Source organism: Petaurus breviceps, unplaced genomic scaffold, assembly GCF_028583685.1.
Source record: "Petaurus breviceps papuanus isolate PSGF00001 unplaced genomic scaffold, PetGlider_PUasm1.0 171, whole genome shotgun sequence".
Classification (NCBI taxonomy): Eukaryota; Metazoa; Chordata; class Mammalia; order Diprotodontia; family Petauridae; genus Petaurus; species Petaurus breviceps.
The window spans coordinates 25,042,318-25,059,154 of record NW_027185754.1 but is presented as its reverse complement, the minus strand read 5'-3'; the positions used below and the strand labels follow the sequence as shown (position 1 = coordinate 25,059,154).

At 38.6% G+C, this 16,837-nt stretch overlaps 1 protein-coding gene and 1 non-coding gene across 9 annotated transcripts in view; both read right to left on the bottom strand.

The window, feature by feature from the left end:
- Positions 1–16,837, bottom strand: part of MAPKAP1 (MAPK associated protein 1) — a 346,315-nt gene that overhangs the window by 63,884 nt on the left and 265,594 nt on the right. For all 8 annotated transcript variants that reach the window (XM_069082736.1, XM_069082737.1, XM_069082738.1 and 5 more), the window contains one exon: positions 12,971–13,078. In XM_069082736.1, coding sequence (XP_068938837.1) covers positions 12,971–13,078 — 108 coding nt within the window. The remainder of the gene's footprint in view (positions 1–12,970; positions 13,079–16,837) is intronic.
- LOC138157318 (U6 spliceosomal RNA) lies at positions 14,935–15,039 on the bottom strand. The gene has a single exon (XR_011167356.1). It is a non-coding gene; the product is annotated as a U6 spliceosomal RNA (small nuclear RNA).

The window sequence follows — 16,837 nt, the reverse complement described above, 5'->3', positions numbered from 1 at the left end:
GGTCAAGGTTTCAGTTCTGGGTCACCTATGTGACTTGAAGCAGATCCCTTCCCTTCCCTTTCCTTCTCTGAGCTTTAGTAAATAATGAGGCTGGACTAGATGATTTCTAGATCTCTTTTAAAATCATAGGGCACTAGGATCTGAACTTTTGATTTTCCTCAGCATAGAGACACTACTTTCACAAAAAAAGCTTGATAAATGTTGAATTATTTACAGAATGGCAGTTACAGTGGTAACAAAATGATAAAAACTGGGAGAAGAAGAAAAGAAGGAAGCAAAAAATTTAATTGCTATAAGTAAATGACGATAATAATACAAACAGCTCTAATGGTGTTGTTGCTTTATGCTTTACACTTATATATATTTCACTTGTGAAGAAAATGGTGCAAGGACTACTGTTCCCATTTTAAAGATGAAGATTCTAAGGCTCAGAGAGGGAGGGGGAGGGGAAAAGTTCTTCTGAAGTCCCACATCAGGTAAGAACTGGAACAAGGACTGGAACCCAGTATTTCTGACTCTAAGATGAACTTTTTTTATATCCACAATGCTACAGAGACTTGCTGTGGGTGAGGGGGCTTGTTATATAGCTCCCCATAAGCAATTATCTTTAATAAAATGGATTGTGCCTTTAGAGGGTGCGCTCCTTTTTCACAAGACTAGGCTTTGGAAGGGACCATGTAATCAACTGCCCTCATTTTAGAGCTGTTCTTCAAAGAGGTAAAATGACTTGCTTAAGGAGCAGAATCTGGATTTGAACCCAAGTGTGTTAAATTCCAGATTCTGTGCTCTTTCCATGAAGCCAAAACTGAATGCAGTCTCTACTTCTTAGTAGCTCCCATTTCCACAACCCCTCATGATTTACAAGTCTTTACCTCTTAACAACTTTTTGAGGCTTGTGTGCAAGATGATCACTCCCATATTAAACAAGAAGAAACTGAACTTGAGAGAGGGGGAATGATTGTACCAAATCACTTAAGTGAGACGAGATTGGGACCTGGACTTACAGAGTCCGAGTCTGGTTCGGAGTTCTTTACACACATACACACACACACACACACACATACATACCCTGCACCACACGCCACTGTGGGACTGTGGAAAATGTAGCCATTGAGAAAAATCTTACTGGTCTCACTCCTTTCATTTTTCTACATCCATCATAGTTTTTTTCAAAGGCCTTTCAAGTCCCGAAAGCCTCGTAAGCCCAAAGCTTCCCTTCTATTCAACGCTTTCCCCTGTTCATTGTTCAATTTTGCCAGTCTCTTAAAAACAATCAATAGGGGATAGACTGTAATACACATACACAACTCTATCACTCAGTGACAGTAATCTCAGTACAGCCATCAGGATCACACACCCTTCTCCAGAACCTGCCATGTTACCATCAGAATAGGAATGCTTCCTGTCAGTGTTTAATTGATTAAACTACTGGAGCTGAAGCTGGCTACGCTGGAGGGCTTTCCACTGGGATTCTTTAGACCCTCTATAAATCAGGGTAATCTTATTTTATGGGGCTATCAGACGGAAACGGATGGAAATTTGGAGAACTGCAGCTCATGGGTGAGAGCCAGAAATTTCCCCACACATTTACAACTCCTCTTTCTAGAGCACTTTAAGATTTATAAAACCCCTTTCTTACAACACTGTGAGTGTGCAGGGTAAGCTTTATTATCCCATTTTACAGATATGGAATTTAAGCTCTTTGACTAAAATCACCTAGCTAGTAAGTGTAAGGATGAAGATTTGAACCCAGATCTCCTGACTCTAAGTCCAGTGTTCCCTCCACTACACCACACTGCCCTCTTCTAAAGAAGGCCACTTACTGAAAGTGACAAGCCCAGAACCATGGCAGCTAAGGATCAGCTAAAAGTAAGGAGGCTGTTTGCCCTGATAAAAGAGAACACTTGAAGAAGGACATGGTAAAGAAGGGATGTGGTTCCAGTATCTGAAAGGTAGACATGAAGGACTAAACTTATACTTGACCTTGAAGGCAGATCTAGGACCAATGAGAAGTTACCAGAAGGTAGATTTAAGAAAAATGTCCTTTCCAGACATGGATAATATGTTGTTGAACTTGATTACACTTCTTTGTTACAAGGGAGAGCTTCTATTTAGGGTGGGGGAAATGAGCATAAACAAAACAAAAACACACAGAAGAAAACAGGTATTTAAAAGGTAGACAAGATGAGCACTTATGTTACTACCATGCTAAATTTAATATATTTGTTTAAAAAGCAGTTCAAGATTTCATATACAATCCTCTTTTTTTTTTTTGTTCTTTGTGTACTGGAATGTTTGTTGATTAATAATAAAGCAACTGATTTATAATAATTGATCAATAATAAAATAAAAATATTAAATTGTTATAACATTGTTAATTTAAAAAGGAAAATCTTTCTAAAAATTAAAGCTACTAAAAAATGGAATGAACTACCTTAGGTGGCAATAAATTTCCTGCTACTAGAGGTATTCAAAAGAGGCTGCCCTTCAAGATGGGTATCTTGTAAAGATACAGGTTAGATTCAAGTCAATAAGTATTTATTAAGCCCCTACTGTATGAACCAGGCACTATGCTAGATGCTAGTACTACAAAGACAAAAATGAGAATTCCTACCCTTAGGGAGCTTAAGTCTACTGGGGACACACAGGGTATACAAAGATGAGTAAATGTAAGAAGAGATAAGGGCCTAAACTGGGGTGATTATGGTGTGAGTGGAGAGGAGGGGAGGTGTCTGAGATGTTGTAAAGGAAGGCTAGATAATATTTAAGAGACGTAACCACTTAGATCTCCTCTGACCCTGAGATTCTAATATTCTATTAACTTCTAAGGCTACAGTGAAAGGTTTAAGTGCCCAAAAAATTCATTTTAACTTCTTCAACTGTTCAAAAGATATGCAATTCTGACAATAACCCCACAAGTACTTTTCCAAACTCCCCTATTTCTTTGCCAAGGCTACCATCAATCTTCTAGTCCCTTCATCCTATTCTCTCTGCGCACAAGCGTACCACCATAGCTCAGGCTCTCATCCCCATCACCTCTCAATTCAGATGCCAACTCCTTGTGGGACTTTCCTCGTCCCTCAGCCTGGACAATTGCTATTGCTTCTGCAATGACTTCACAGGCTGATGTCTCTCCTTATTTTCAATCCATGCTCTACACAGCTATTCATTTTCCTGAAGCATTGGTCCAATTATGCCACTCCCCTACTCGAGAAATGCCAGTGCCCATTGCCTATTTATGTTAGCATAAAACATAAACTGTTTAACTTTCTAAGTCTTTCACAAGCTGACCCCAACCAAACTTCCCATCTGTGCTAGATATTATTCACCTTCCTGCAATTCTCAGTCTAGACAGACTGGACTTTTTTCTGTCCTTCCCTCACACATGACACTTCATTTCTAGTCTCCAGGCTTTTGCACTGGCTGTTCTCTCTGCCTGCAATACCTTCCTTCCTTGAGTCTACCTCTCATAATGCCTTCTTTTCTTCAAAGTTCAGCTCAAGTACCCCTATTATATTAAGCTCTTCTTGATCTGGTCAGCTGATGGCACCATTCTCACAAAATTTATCTGGTATTTCTTGTGTAAAAACTTATATAGTTATACACGATAGAATGCAAATTTCTCACAGGCAAGGACTTTCATTTTTGATTCTGTATCCATACAGCAGGCACATAAACAAGCTTGTGACTGAATGATTTAGAAATTGTGGCTTACAATTGGCTAGAGCACTGCATGACATGAGCTGAAGCCCTGTGGAAAGAAATACTGGTCAGTGTCCCTGCGTTCAATTTTTTGCTCTATTATTCATGGAACCTCTATGACCTTGGTGAGGACATTTCCCCTCTCTGGCCTGAGTTTCTTCAACTATAAAAAGAAGGGGTTGAATACATATGTGAATGTGTGTATATACGTTTACAGGTATACATAGATAGAGGGCACAGGACCAATTTAACAGGAGGGGATGATACTTAAAAGGTGAAATTAAGAGGTGAGAGGAATATAATTAGAGGAGATGGGGAGAGACAGAATGGGATAAACTATCTCATACAGAAGAGGCAAGGGAAAATGGTTACAATGGAGGGGAAGAACAGGAAGGCAAAAGGGAATGGGTCAACCTTATTCCCATTGAATCTGGCTTGAGGAGGGAGTGAAATACACACTAAATAGGGTATCTCACCCTCCAGGAGAATAAGAGGGGAAGGGCATGAGAGGGGGAATGATGGAAGGGAGGGCAGGCTGGGGGGGAGGGAAGTTGGAAGCACCCACTTTTGAAAAGGGATGGGATCAAAGTAGAGAACAGAACAAGTGGGAGGTGGGATAGGAGGGAGGGAAATATAGTCAGTCTTTTACAATATATCTCCTATGTTATTATTTTGCATTAGCCACACATGTACAACCTATACTGAACTGCTTATTTTCCCAGTAAGGGTGGGTGACAAGGAAGGAAAGGAATGAATCTGGAATTGAAAGTTTTAAAATCAAATATTCAAATATATATATGTGTGTGTGTGTGTGTGTGTATATATATATATATATATATATATACTATTATTAATACCATCTTACATGTAATTGGGAAATAAGATATACAGGTACTGAGGCATAGAGATCCACTGGAAAAGTCAAAAGAGGTATGGGAGAAAATATGGGAGAGAGTAGATTGGAGGAGGGGATATCCTGTGGGACTGCTATTTTGGGGCAGTGGGTAGGGGAAAAACAGGGAGAAAATTTGTAACTCAAAATCTGGCGGAAACGAATGATGTAAATCAGAAGTTAATAAAGCATTAAAAAAAAAGAAAAAAAAGAAGGGGTTGGATTAGTTGAATCCTTAGGTCCCTTTCAGCTTTAAGTCTTACAATCCCTTTCCTTTTACCTCTAGGCAAGACTTTTCTCACTGAGAAACTGCTTTGGCACAACTTTGACCTGGCACCTGGAGTTTGTCCAGCCCTAGCTGACACGCAAACATACCCTAATATATGATAATATTTAAGAGACATAACCAAATTATTAGCTAGTGGGTTAGATTATAGGAAACCACATAAGAGCAGCAAATCTCTATGCCCTCACTCAAACCAAAGACAAGGGCAGTGGTAATGCAAACATGTTTCCTTATTGCTTTAATGTACTAGTGTATTGCTTAATGAAAGTTCTTAATTGTAATTCAATTAATTACATACACAGAGTCCCCAATTACATTTTCCAATAAGACATTGGCTGTGATACAGGTCTGAATGCACTTAACCAATTTTAATATATTAAGACCAATTTCCCTTGAATACTAATTACTACCTAATGATAAAATGAGAAAGGGGAACTTTCCAGGAAGGGGATAGAGAAAAATGAAACTAATTAGCCTTGAGCATTTTGGAACTTCTCACTCCAGACAGCACAAAACAGGCTCTTGTTGAGTTGAGAGAGGAGGTGAGGCTAAAGCTCAGCATTCATTTGGCAAACATTTATTAAATGACTTAATTTGAAGATATAAAGGCAGATAGGACACAGACCCTGTTCTCAGGGAGTTTATAATCTAATGGAGTGACATACAGAAATAAAAATAACTATGGGGCAGCTAGGTGGCGCAGTGAATAGAACTCTGCCCTGGAGTCAGGAAGACCTGGGCTTGGATCCGGCCTCAGACACTTAACACAAAAACTAACCATGTGACCTTGGGCAAGTCACTTAACCCCAACTGCCCTCCAAAAAGCAAAAAAAACAAAAACAAAAACAAAAAACAAACTATAGCACAAGGAGAGCAAGGTTTGAGTGAAGGACAGGTCAAAAGTTCATGCTTTTACATGGAAAATGCTATGAGAAGTTTAAGAAAGAAAAAAATCCCTTTCACTTGGGAAGTGGGTGGGTAGGGTTTAGAGAAAAAGTAGAATCTAAGTTGGGCAGGAAGGACCAGAGACCTGGCTGTCTGTAACAGGTAAGCTAGCTCTTGAGCCCAAAGATTATCAATGTATGTGTGAATTTCTAGGAAATCTGAAGGAAGAGGGTGAAATGGGATAGAGGCATGGTGAAGAAAATGAGGAATCAAGAATGGAAGGCAGCATAATACAAAGAGTGCTGGATTTAGTAGGACTTCCCAGCTCCACTGCTGGCAGAACCTTTAAGAAGCCAAGAGTCACTTTCATACCAAGAAACCATTACTGAGATACACATACTTTCATATTAATAATGAAAGTTAGAGCTCATATTTCTAGTTTGCTTTTTTATACCTGCATTCTTCTCAATTGCCCAATAAGGGAGATGGTGTTAACATCAGTTGCAAAGAGGGAAAGTGACTTCGGGGTATCTAGATGCCCAGCCCTATGTTAAATCCCATGTTTGTGGGGAAGAAAGATACACATAAGACACAGGTAGTTCCCCTCAGGGAACTACAAAGTAAAAGAGAAGAACAAATGTACAGAGATCTTGTTCATCCCTTAAAATATAAGATGGTAGGGAAATGGTATAACAATAACATGGGGAATACAAACATTAATATTCTCATCTCAGGGATGAGGAAACTGTAGCCTGAAACACCTCAAGGATGATGTACTATGGAGTGAAAAGACTGGGATTTGAGTATGGCTTGACTACTTAACTGGGTGATCCAGGGTAAGGCAAATTACTTTTCCTCTTAGGATCTGGGTCTTCTTAAATGTAAAAAAGGGGGAAGGAATTCCCTTTCAGCTCTGATGTTCCAAGTTTTATTTTCTAAGGTTCTTTCCAGCTTAGATATTCAATGTTTTTATATTCTATGCTGATAATTATCTGGATCTGATATTGTGTTCTAACATTGACAAAATTTATAACTGTTAAGAGACTTCAGAAATCATCTAGCCCAAACTAATTTTGAAGATGAGAAAACCAAATTCTGAGGAGGTAAAGTGATTTCCAGAGGTAACAGGTTCTTTGCACTGGTAGAAGGAGCACACTTATGACACCAAGAATCTTTCGAAATACTTTAGTCTGAATACTTCAATATGCTGATAGGATAGGGATAGAGATCAGACCTAATGTTTCATTCATATTAGTAACTCCAAGTGGGAGTTACTCTACCAATGTAGGTCAGTATCATCTCAGAAATTTATAATTTTTGTTGGCTGGTCCAAACCAAGTCTTCCTGGCTTTGAGGCCAAGTCTCTACTTGATACACCAGGCTGCCATCAATTTAAAAAACACAACCATACCACCTATTTTGATAGGGCTTTCGGGTCCATGAGTACCTTTCCTACCAATAATAACTCACATTTCTTTCTTTCTTTCTTTTTTTTTTTTTTTAAGCAATTGGAGTTAAGTAACTTGCTCAAGGTTACACGGCCAGTTATTTCTGGGTGTGGTGCTGAGTATCTAAGCCCGGGATTCAATCTCCAGGTCATCCCAACACTGGAGCCGGTGCTCTTACTTGCTGAGCCACCTGGCCACCCCTAAGCGATTGGGGTTAAGTAACTTGCTCACGGTTACACGGCCAGGTGTTTCTGGGTGGGTGCTAAGTGTCTGAGCCTGGGATTCGATCTCCAGTTCATCCTGACACTGGAGCCGGTGCTCTTACTCGCTGTGCTACCTGACCGCCCAATAACTCACATTTCTACAGTGCTTGAAAATTTGCATGGCATTTGCCTCATGACAACCCTGTGAGGTTAGTGATACATTATTATTATCCTCATTTAGCAGATGAGGAAATAGAGGCCCAAAGAACTGATATTACTTCTCTACAGTCATAGGGTGAGGCCAGGTACTCTTCCCCTCTGTAACATGAAGGGGCTGGACTAGATGGTTTCTGAAGTCTTTTGTGCAATAAGTCCTATGATCCTATAAGTGGCAGAGCCTGAAAGCATTTAGCTACTTACACACCTGAGTTTCTCTTCACAAACAAATCTTATTTATATCATAGCATTCCTTCTGTCTAAAAAATCCTACCGAGGCACCACAAAATGACATTTAAAGCTATGAGGGGCTTTGATATTTAAAGTGCTACAGTTCATGTTGAAGGAGGTTGGTGATCCTTGAGTAAGCAGAACAGAGCTTCCCCAGCACCAACTAAGCCCGAGGGTGTCTCCTCTGTTGGCATGAAGTACCTAAAAGGAGGAGAAATCCACCCATTATGAATAAGGATAATGAAGAGTGTCTGGAAAATTACCAGAAACCTTCAGAAAAAACAAACATTCCTTTCTCTTTCCAATAGCTGCCTTTTTCCTCTTTCCCTTTTGTATTTAACAATAAAACAAAACAAAGATGAACAACAAGCAAGTGACATTCTCTACAAACATTCTGCATTAGTTTCCTCGATGCTTTGCTGGCATCATGTCTGAACCTCCTGGATCTTCGAGGGGCACCTCATCAGGCAGGTCATATTTAAAGGCCTTAGGAAGTTTTATGATCTGGGCTCGGACATTCAACTCTCTGGGTCCCAGGATCTTTATCTAGAAAGTGAGGTCACTGTCACACTTATATAATGTCTTCACAAAACCCTTGGGAGGCATGGAGTAGAAGAATTATCCCCATTTTTCTATATTAGAAAAGAGGATGAATGATCAAGGACCTGGAGCTGGAGGGGGCTCTGGAGAGTATCTAGACCAATCCTCTCATTTTAGAATTAAGCAAAAAAGTCCAGAGAATGAAAGTGACTGGAGCACTAGAGAACTAATAGAAGACAGTTGGAATTTGAACCCAGATCTTTTTATTCCAGATATCTTGTCTACTATACCATGCTTGTCTAGGGCCCCAAAGTTTGTAAATGATGGAATTTGAACTTCAATCCATATTTTCTGACTTCAGTGCTCTTATTGCTAAGTTTCCTTCTAGATCTGAAGTCATGTAAATCTGTGAAGAAATTGGTATCCATACACATAAACACATACATGTTTATTATACCTACCCACAAACTATGGATTCAAATTCATCTGGAGTATTTCTGTCATGGTTTATATCTCTCACCAGCCACACTTAAATCTGGATTGAACAAAAAACGGTACTATTTACTATCCTTTGAGGGAATTTTTCTTTTGAAAAATATTAAAAAAGCCTGAACCTGGTATTTCACTAAGTCATTAAGCCTAGTTTCCTTTCCCAAATCACTGAAAGGGAATATTATTACTGTTTTTGAGTTTTTCTACCTCTAAAATAGTGAGTTCAATTCAATTCAACCAACATTTACTTTGTACAAAGTCCCTTTGGGTCTTTAAGGAGGTCCAAAGGCCAGTGCTGAAGTTCAAATTATTCTAAGTCTTAGAGTCATAGAATTAAGAACTGGAATGGACCTAAGAAGAGACTATTAGAGCTAGAAGAGACAGAACTTAAAGCAGAATGTTAGGTCTGGAAGAGGCCTAAGAGCACATGTTAATTATACATTGTTATACATAATATTTCAGAACTGAAAGATCTGAGATCATCCAGTACAACTCTTATTTAAAATTATTTAATACACAAACTGAGGCCTGGAGGGGTTAAGTGACTTGCCCAAATTCATGTTAAGTCAGTGACAGGATTAACAAAAACTGAGACCACAAAGTGAATGTGCTCTTAGGAGCAGCAAACTGAAATAACTATTGTGGTCTTCTAATTATTTCTAAGCAGCCTCTATTTAGAAAAGATAATGACTAGCTTCACCTTTTGGGACTATTTCTTGGGAAATGTCTTAGTCCACGAGGTGAATTTTGAGGAAATTTGCTGGGGTCACAGAAATAATTCAACTTAATTCAATAAAAATTTTAACTGCCTACTACGTGTCAAGTCTTCCTCCTGACCTAGAAGAAATAAAGTTGAAAGTGAGGTTTTTTACTTTCTAGCACCATATGGTCCTAATATCAAATCACAGAGACAGAATACATACAGAAACAAGTATACAAGGTAGAACATGATAGCAAGAGGGAAAGTCAGGCAGAGTGCTATGACTCAGATTCGGCTGAAGTAGAAGGAAATATTTCACAAAATTGAGGTTTATAGTTTTCTAGCCCAGAAGGGCAGTATGATATAGTGGAAAGAATGCTGGATTTGCAGCCAGAGGATATGGGTTTGAATCTTGGCTCTACTACTTGTTGCCTGCATAACTCTGGGCAAATCACTTGGCCTATCTGGGCCTCGGTTTCCTCACTGACAGAGTGAGGAGGTAGGGCAAGATAATCTAAATCCTATAGAAGAAGAGTGAGGGAAGGAAGACTAAGGAGATGGCCCTTGAGCAGGGCTACTGAGAGAAAGGTTGCAACAGCCTTTTGTTATATATTCCTGAAGGAATACCTGGAAGGCAGGATGATATAATACAATACAACACACATTTATTAAGTACCTACTTCAATACGATATATATTTATGGTCTACTTACAGTATTAAGTACAGTACTAAGCCTCAGGAATACTTATAAGAAAAGGAAAGACAGTTCTTGCCCTCTAGGAGCTTACAATCTCTAATGGGGTAAGACCACACACACAAAAAGAAACTAAAAAGAAAGTGGCATGAGGTAGGGGAGAGAGTACATAGTGGGGGAGGGAGAGGCCTCATAAGGGTAGAATGGTAGAATCCAAAAAATACAAATGATGGGATAAAATGGATAAGTTTAGATCAAACTGGATTATGCCTGGGTTTTCTTCTGAGGAGATAATTGTGTCTTTATCAAGGCCAGATAATTACAGAAGTCTTCAGAAAGCAGGGGAAGGAATTTCTCTTTTTTAGAAGAAAGTATAAAAGTTCAGGGAGATTATCTCATTAGGAGCCAGGTTTAGAACTGGGAGGATAAGAATAGGAAAACTCCTTCCAATAGATACTATTTTCCTGTTTTATACTGGTCATAGTCCAGCTCCTAGCAGACAGGTGTCTGAAGGAAAGTATATATTAGCAGAAAGAAATTCAAATTGGAAAGCTTGAGGACTTCAGCTTTTTTTCCCTTTAACTGGCCAAGACCTAGGCAAAAATCTTAAATCTCAGTTCCTAAGCAGAGATATTTATCATCTTTAGCTCCATTTTCAAACTTTACTCTCTTAAATGCTACCAAAGACATCATTTTATGACCTCCAGAAGACTATCACCACCATTACACAACCCTTTGACCACCAATGGCATCATAATTTGTAAAACTTTCACCATCAATACCATTTATCATTCTGTGACCCTTGGACTGAAAATTTCCCTCAGAGGCCTCACTGAAGTATGGAGGTGGCTCAAGTTACTCAAGGCTATGCCAGGTGATTTCAAACTCTGGAACTCTGGCTGGTCCTCCTAAGCTAGAAAAGTTTTGAGTTTGGGCCTAGAGATGCTGTTGTCCAAGGACCACCTAACTAAGTCTTGGAGAAGTTCACTGGTAAAGGTTTGGCCCTCAAGATATACATTTTTTTTTTGGTCTACAGCATCTCTTAAAGAATACCATCTGTTAAATGGGTCTGTGTCTGGATCCCCCTATCAATTAAACAATGGATGTTCTGAAGTAGTGAAGTATAAATGGAAAGAACAGAATAAAATATAAAAGCTTTTATCAATTCTTTAAGCTCTGATGTAACAGGAACGGAGAAAGCTCTGGATATGGAGTCAGAGGACAAGTGTTTCAGTTTCAGGTACCCTACTTGCTATCTATTTGACCTTAAGGCAAGTAATTTATGGACTTTGCTTTTATTCTGGGCCTCAGTTTCTTCATCTGTAAAATTAAAGGTTTGGTCTAGATGATCTCTAATATCCTTTAAAAAGGAAAGATTTTATCTTCGACCTTTTTGCCATCCTAGCATCTAGAACACAATGATCCATACTGAGTGTAGTAGAGCTGGAAGAGATCTTAGAATACAGAACAGAGTATTAAAATGAGAAGGGCTCTTACAAGACTATTAGAACATATAACGTTGGATTTGGAAAGAACTTTGGGGCACAGAACATTGAATGACAAATCTTTCTAAGATCCTCTAGGCCAGTGGGTCTTAACTTAGGGTTCACAGACCTCCATGGAGTCTGTGGAATAGATTTCAGAGGTCCATGAAGTTGAATGGGGAAAAAATAAAACAAAACTACATCTTTATTTTCAGTAACCTCTAACTGAAATATACTATTTTCTGTAATTATTTGAAAGCAATATTCTGAGAAGGGGTCCACATGTTTCACTAGACTGCAGAACATGTTTCTGACAGTTTCTTGATAAAGAGACTGAGGTTCAAATAGAGGAAGTTAAGTGGCTTGTTCAAGACCATGCAGTAGATAAGTAGAATTCAAATCAAAGACTTTAGCCTCATCTAGAACACTTTCCTTTACACTTTATTCTATGTTGCTTATAAGAGAAGAAGTAGGACCAATGGGTGGAAGTTAAACAAACAGAGATTGCAGCTCAATATAAAGAAGACCTTTCTAATACAACTGAATTCTTGGTGGCTGTGGGGTCAGAAGAGTAAAAGTATTCAAGGAGAGGTCAGAAAAGTTCCTATCTGAAGATTCCTTTCCCCCTCTTAGATCTCTTCTAAGGCTAAGATTCTATTTTCCAAAGTTTGATTTAGAGGCTTACTATCAAAAGAACATAAGAAATTATTGAGATTTTCAAATTTTCCTTAAAAACAATCACTAGGCTAAAAATAGCTCCTCTGTCTCCTATTTCAGCAATCATACATGGTTAATACTTCAGAAAGTTTTGAAAATGTTGGGTGCATTGCAGGGTGATATTGACAGGATAAAATGTACTGGATACCAGTCACTTTATCCACTAAATATTGTGGGTTTCAGAAAAGGCACTATATTTCCAGACTATGTTCAGGGTTGATCATAACTTTACCAGTATACAGCTTAACAGAAAAAGATTAATCATGAAGCCATAAACAGTATATAGCCTATTTACCAAAAGGTAGGGAATCAATCATTTCACTTTGGAATATTCTTTAGGCTCCTGTTGACAACTCTTGCTGTAAGGAACAAAGTACCTTCCAAACCCCCTTGCCCAGCCAGCACAGTGCTCGTTCTAGAATGCATAACTTCTGGGCACTCAGACAATCTACAGAGCAAGATGGGAAAGGGCAGACGTACTGTTTTCTCGCACAAGGCAGAACTCCAAAGTGCTCTGGCTCTCCAGGGTGCATTCTAAGTCCACCGGGACGTTGGGCTCACTCTGTTTCTCCAGGCGATACTGAGGACCTAGAAGATGCAAAACAGAAGGGAGAAAGGAAAGCTTAAAAACGAAAAGAATAACTGACAAGCAACAATAAGGAGAGAGATACCAAAAAGGGCATGACAGTCTGTCTTGAGTATCTTTCACACCCTGATGTCTAAAGGGGCAGCAAGGAGCAACAGAGAGATGGAAGGGCTAGAGCTGGAGTCTTTTCTGCAACATCAGCTGGGAGAGTGGGGGAAGGTGCATCACTCTGAGCCTCACCTACCTTACCTATAAAATAATATCTGTAGGGCCTTTTTCATAGAGTTGTTGTGAAGCTAAAAATGAGATAATGTATACAAAGTACTCTGAAAACTTTAAAACTTTAAATGTCAGCTCCACAGTACTTTACAGCTCATCAAATACCTTCCTTACAATGATCATAGATGGCATTTATATAGCGCTTTAAGGTCTGCAAAATCTTTTGCATATATTATCTCATTCGAACCTCATAACCCATGAGGTAAGTGCTATTACTATCCCCAATGAGGTAAGTGCTATTACTATCCCCATTTTAACAGATGAAGAAAATGAGGATGAGGGAAGTTAAGGGATGGTCAAGGTCATAAGTATCTGGGAAATCTGAACCCAAGTGTTCTCCTCTGGGAGGTAAAGGACAATTGTGAATAAAAATAGCTGACATATTAGAACTATGAATATTTCACAAAAGAGCTTTTTATCCATTATTTCACTTGATCCTCAGAATAGTTCTTTGAGGAAGGTAATACCATTATTTTTATCTTCATCTTAAAAAATGAAGAAATTAAAGCTTATACAAAGAAGTAAACTGCCCAAGCCTTACAAAGCCTCTAAGCATCAGAGCTGAGACTTCAACCCAGGTGTCTTACAACAAAACTGAGTGCCTTTTTTACTACATCACTAAAAACCTCCAAAAACTGAGAAGTTTTTTTTTTTCCTTAAAAACAGCCTGGACCTTTCATCTGCTACAGATGATTAATTCAAGTAATATTTATTAAGTGCCTACTATATGTACTAGGTTGGGGGTGGGGAGAGATACAGATGAATGACTTAGTCTCTACCGTGAAGGTACTTGGGATGTTGGAAGGAGGATAAGACGTGGGCATAAATAACCACAACACAAAATAGTCTATGATGAAGGCATGAGAGATTATGAACTGGGGGGCTATTTACAGGAGAAATCTCTTCTAGCTGGAACGACCATGTAAGGAATCATGTAGGATGTGGCACCTGAAGTATAACCTCTGAAGAATGGGGAGGGAAAGTGGTGGTAGAATGAGTACAAGGAATAGGGGATGGGGGACAAATTATGCTTAAAGAATAGCCTAAAGAAAAGTGTGAAAATGAAGACTATATTCAGGGAAAAAGTTGGTCACTTGATCTGAAGAACATGATATACTTTCCTTCCACATAGTTCTTTTATAATGGAATATTATTCTTTAACAGACAATGTTTCATGTATGTTAGTTCAGTGCTGAGCACAGGTCTGGCATATACTATGCATGTAATAAATGATTTTTCTCATTTGTCCTATCTTGGTGATCATAAGCAAGTTTCTTAACCTCTGTGGGCCTCAGGCTCACGTTTGTAAAGTGAAATGGTGGGAATAAATGACCTTTAAAGTCCCTTTTTTTAAAAATTTTATTAAATTTATTTGTTTACTTTTAGTTTACAATATTCAGTTCTACAACTGCTTGGGTTTCAAATTTTTTCTCCTCTCTCCCCCCATGGTGGCATGCAATCAAATATAGGCTCTACAAATACCTTCACAGTCAAGTGACTTCACAGTCAATCAGTCAAGTTGTAAGGAAGGATTATAATCAATGGAATGAACAATGAGAAAGAAGGAACAAAACACAAAAAAATTATGGAACACTTCACAAATTTGCATGTCATCTTTGCACAGGGGCCATGTTAATCTTGTCTGTTTCATTCCAATTTTAGTATATGTGCTGCCGAAGCAAACTCATAAAGTCCCTTTCAATTCTAATTCTATCATCCTATAATTTTTAAGACTGCCTTCACTCATTTTTTCTAAACCAAGGTATCTAAAAAGTCAAGTTCTTAGGGATTTCAAGTGATAGAACATTAGCACTAAAAGGGTCCTTAAAACACAATGGAAAAGAGCTGTAAGAAGCCTTAGAACACAGAATAAAAGGAAAAAAGAATTTTAGAGCTGAAGGCATCCTGTAGAACAGAATGTTAGAACTGGAAGGTATCATCCCTCATTTAACAAATAAGGAAATTGAGGCACAGAGAGGGGAAGTGACTAATCCAAGATCACAGAATGAATTAGTGTCAACTAAAAATGGAACCCAGGTCTCTTCACTCTTGGTCCTCCATGCTCCATACACTTTACCCCCCCAGGCTTTCCTCACAGCTTCCTCAATAAAGGATGCAAACATGCTCCAAAGTTTGTACTGCTTGCATGGAGAGAACTCTTCTCAATTTTCAATACTCCCAGCATCAGCCAGTTGAGAAGTTTAAACTATTAATAAATAGAGTGAGGCGAAAAGATATATCTCACCATTCCTTTCCAAGCAATTCATCTTCAGGCAATGTCACATATCCTGGCATCTGTAGTTGAACTATCTTATGGATTAATTTCATTAAAAACAGATACTATCTATCTGTTTATGTTGATAGATATTAAAGTCATTTGCTTTCCTCCTTGAGTAATGCCTCATTTGGCATGTTCCTAGCCTGACTTAAAATTCCCTACACTGGCCTCTTGGCCCATCAGCACGCTTGACACTTGGGTTTCAAACAAGGCCCTGTGCACCCTCTTTTCTTATTGTGTTGTGCCAACTCTGGGTTGCTGATGCTTCCCAGAAGTCCCGACATGATTTCAGATTTTATTTTGGGATGTTCTCAAGTGTTACATTGGCCCACTCTACTTGTCTTTGCCTCATTTCAGTATTTCATTTAATTCCTCTTTGAGATGGACTAGTCTTAAGTATAGGAGCAGAGGGTGGCTGCTTATATATTTAATTTGAGGGGTATAGTGAATGGTTCCCTGCTTAAAAAACATCTCCCTTACCACTCCTCACATGATATTTTCCATTAGTGATATACTACTTTGGGTTGTTTTCTTCTCATAAAAATCACTGCCAAAGAATATTGAGCTAGAAAGGACTCTCAAAATAATAGAAAGTTAGAAGCTGGAAAGGACTTTAGAACAAAGACTATTAGAGATGGAAGGTACTTTAGAAGAGAGAATTACAGGACACTAAGTAGTGAATGACAGAGCCAGAAAGGATCTTAGAATGAGAACAAAAAATGTTAGAGATAGAATATTAGAAATGGGTCCCTAGAACACAGAATTTAAAAATACTGAGCATAGAATGATCAAACTAGAAGGAACTTGGATACAATTTAGTCCAAACCCTTCATGTTAGAGATGAGGAAACTGAGGCAGTTTAGGAGGTTAGGAGATTAGCCCACAGTCTCCCAACTAGTCAGTGGCAGACTTAAGAACAAAAAAACCTGGTCTGCTGACTTTCAGGGACAAATGTACCTCCCATCACATCATTTTTTTTTTAAGTTGGAAAGGACTTTTAGGATTATCTGGTCTAATTCCTTAATTCATACTTTTCCACCAAAGTAGGACAAAAGTATAACCATTGATCTTTACAGTCTTATAAAAGCAGTATTAATTAAAGTTATACTCATAGAAGATAAATAACTAAAGATGTAATATGAGGCATCATCCCTGACTGTGTGTGTGTGTGTGTGTGTGTGTGTGTGTGTGTGTGTGTGTGTGT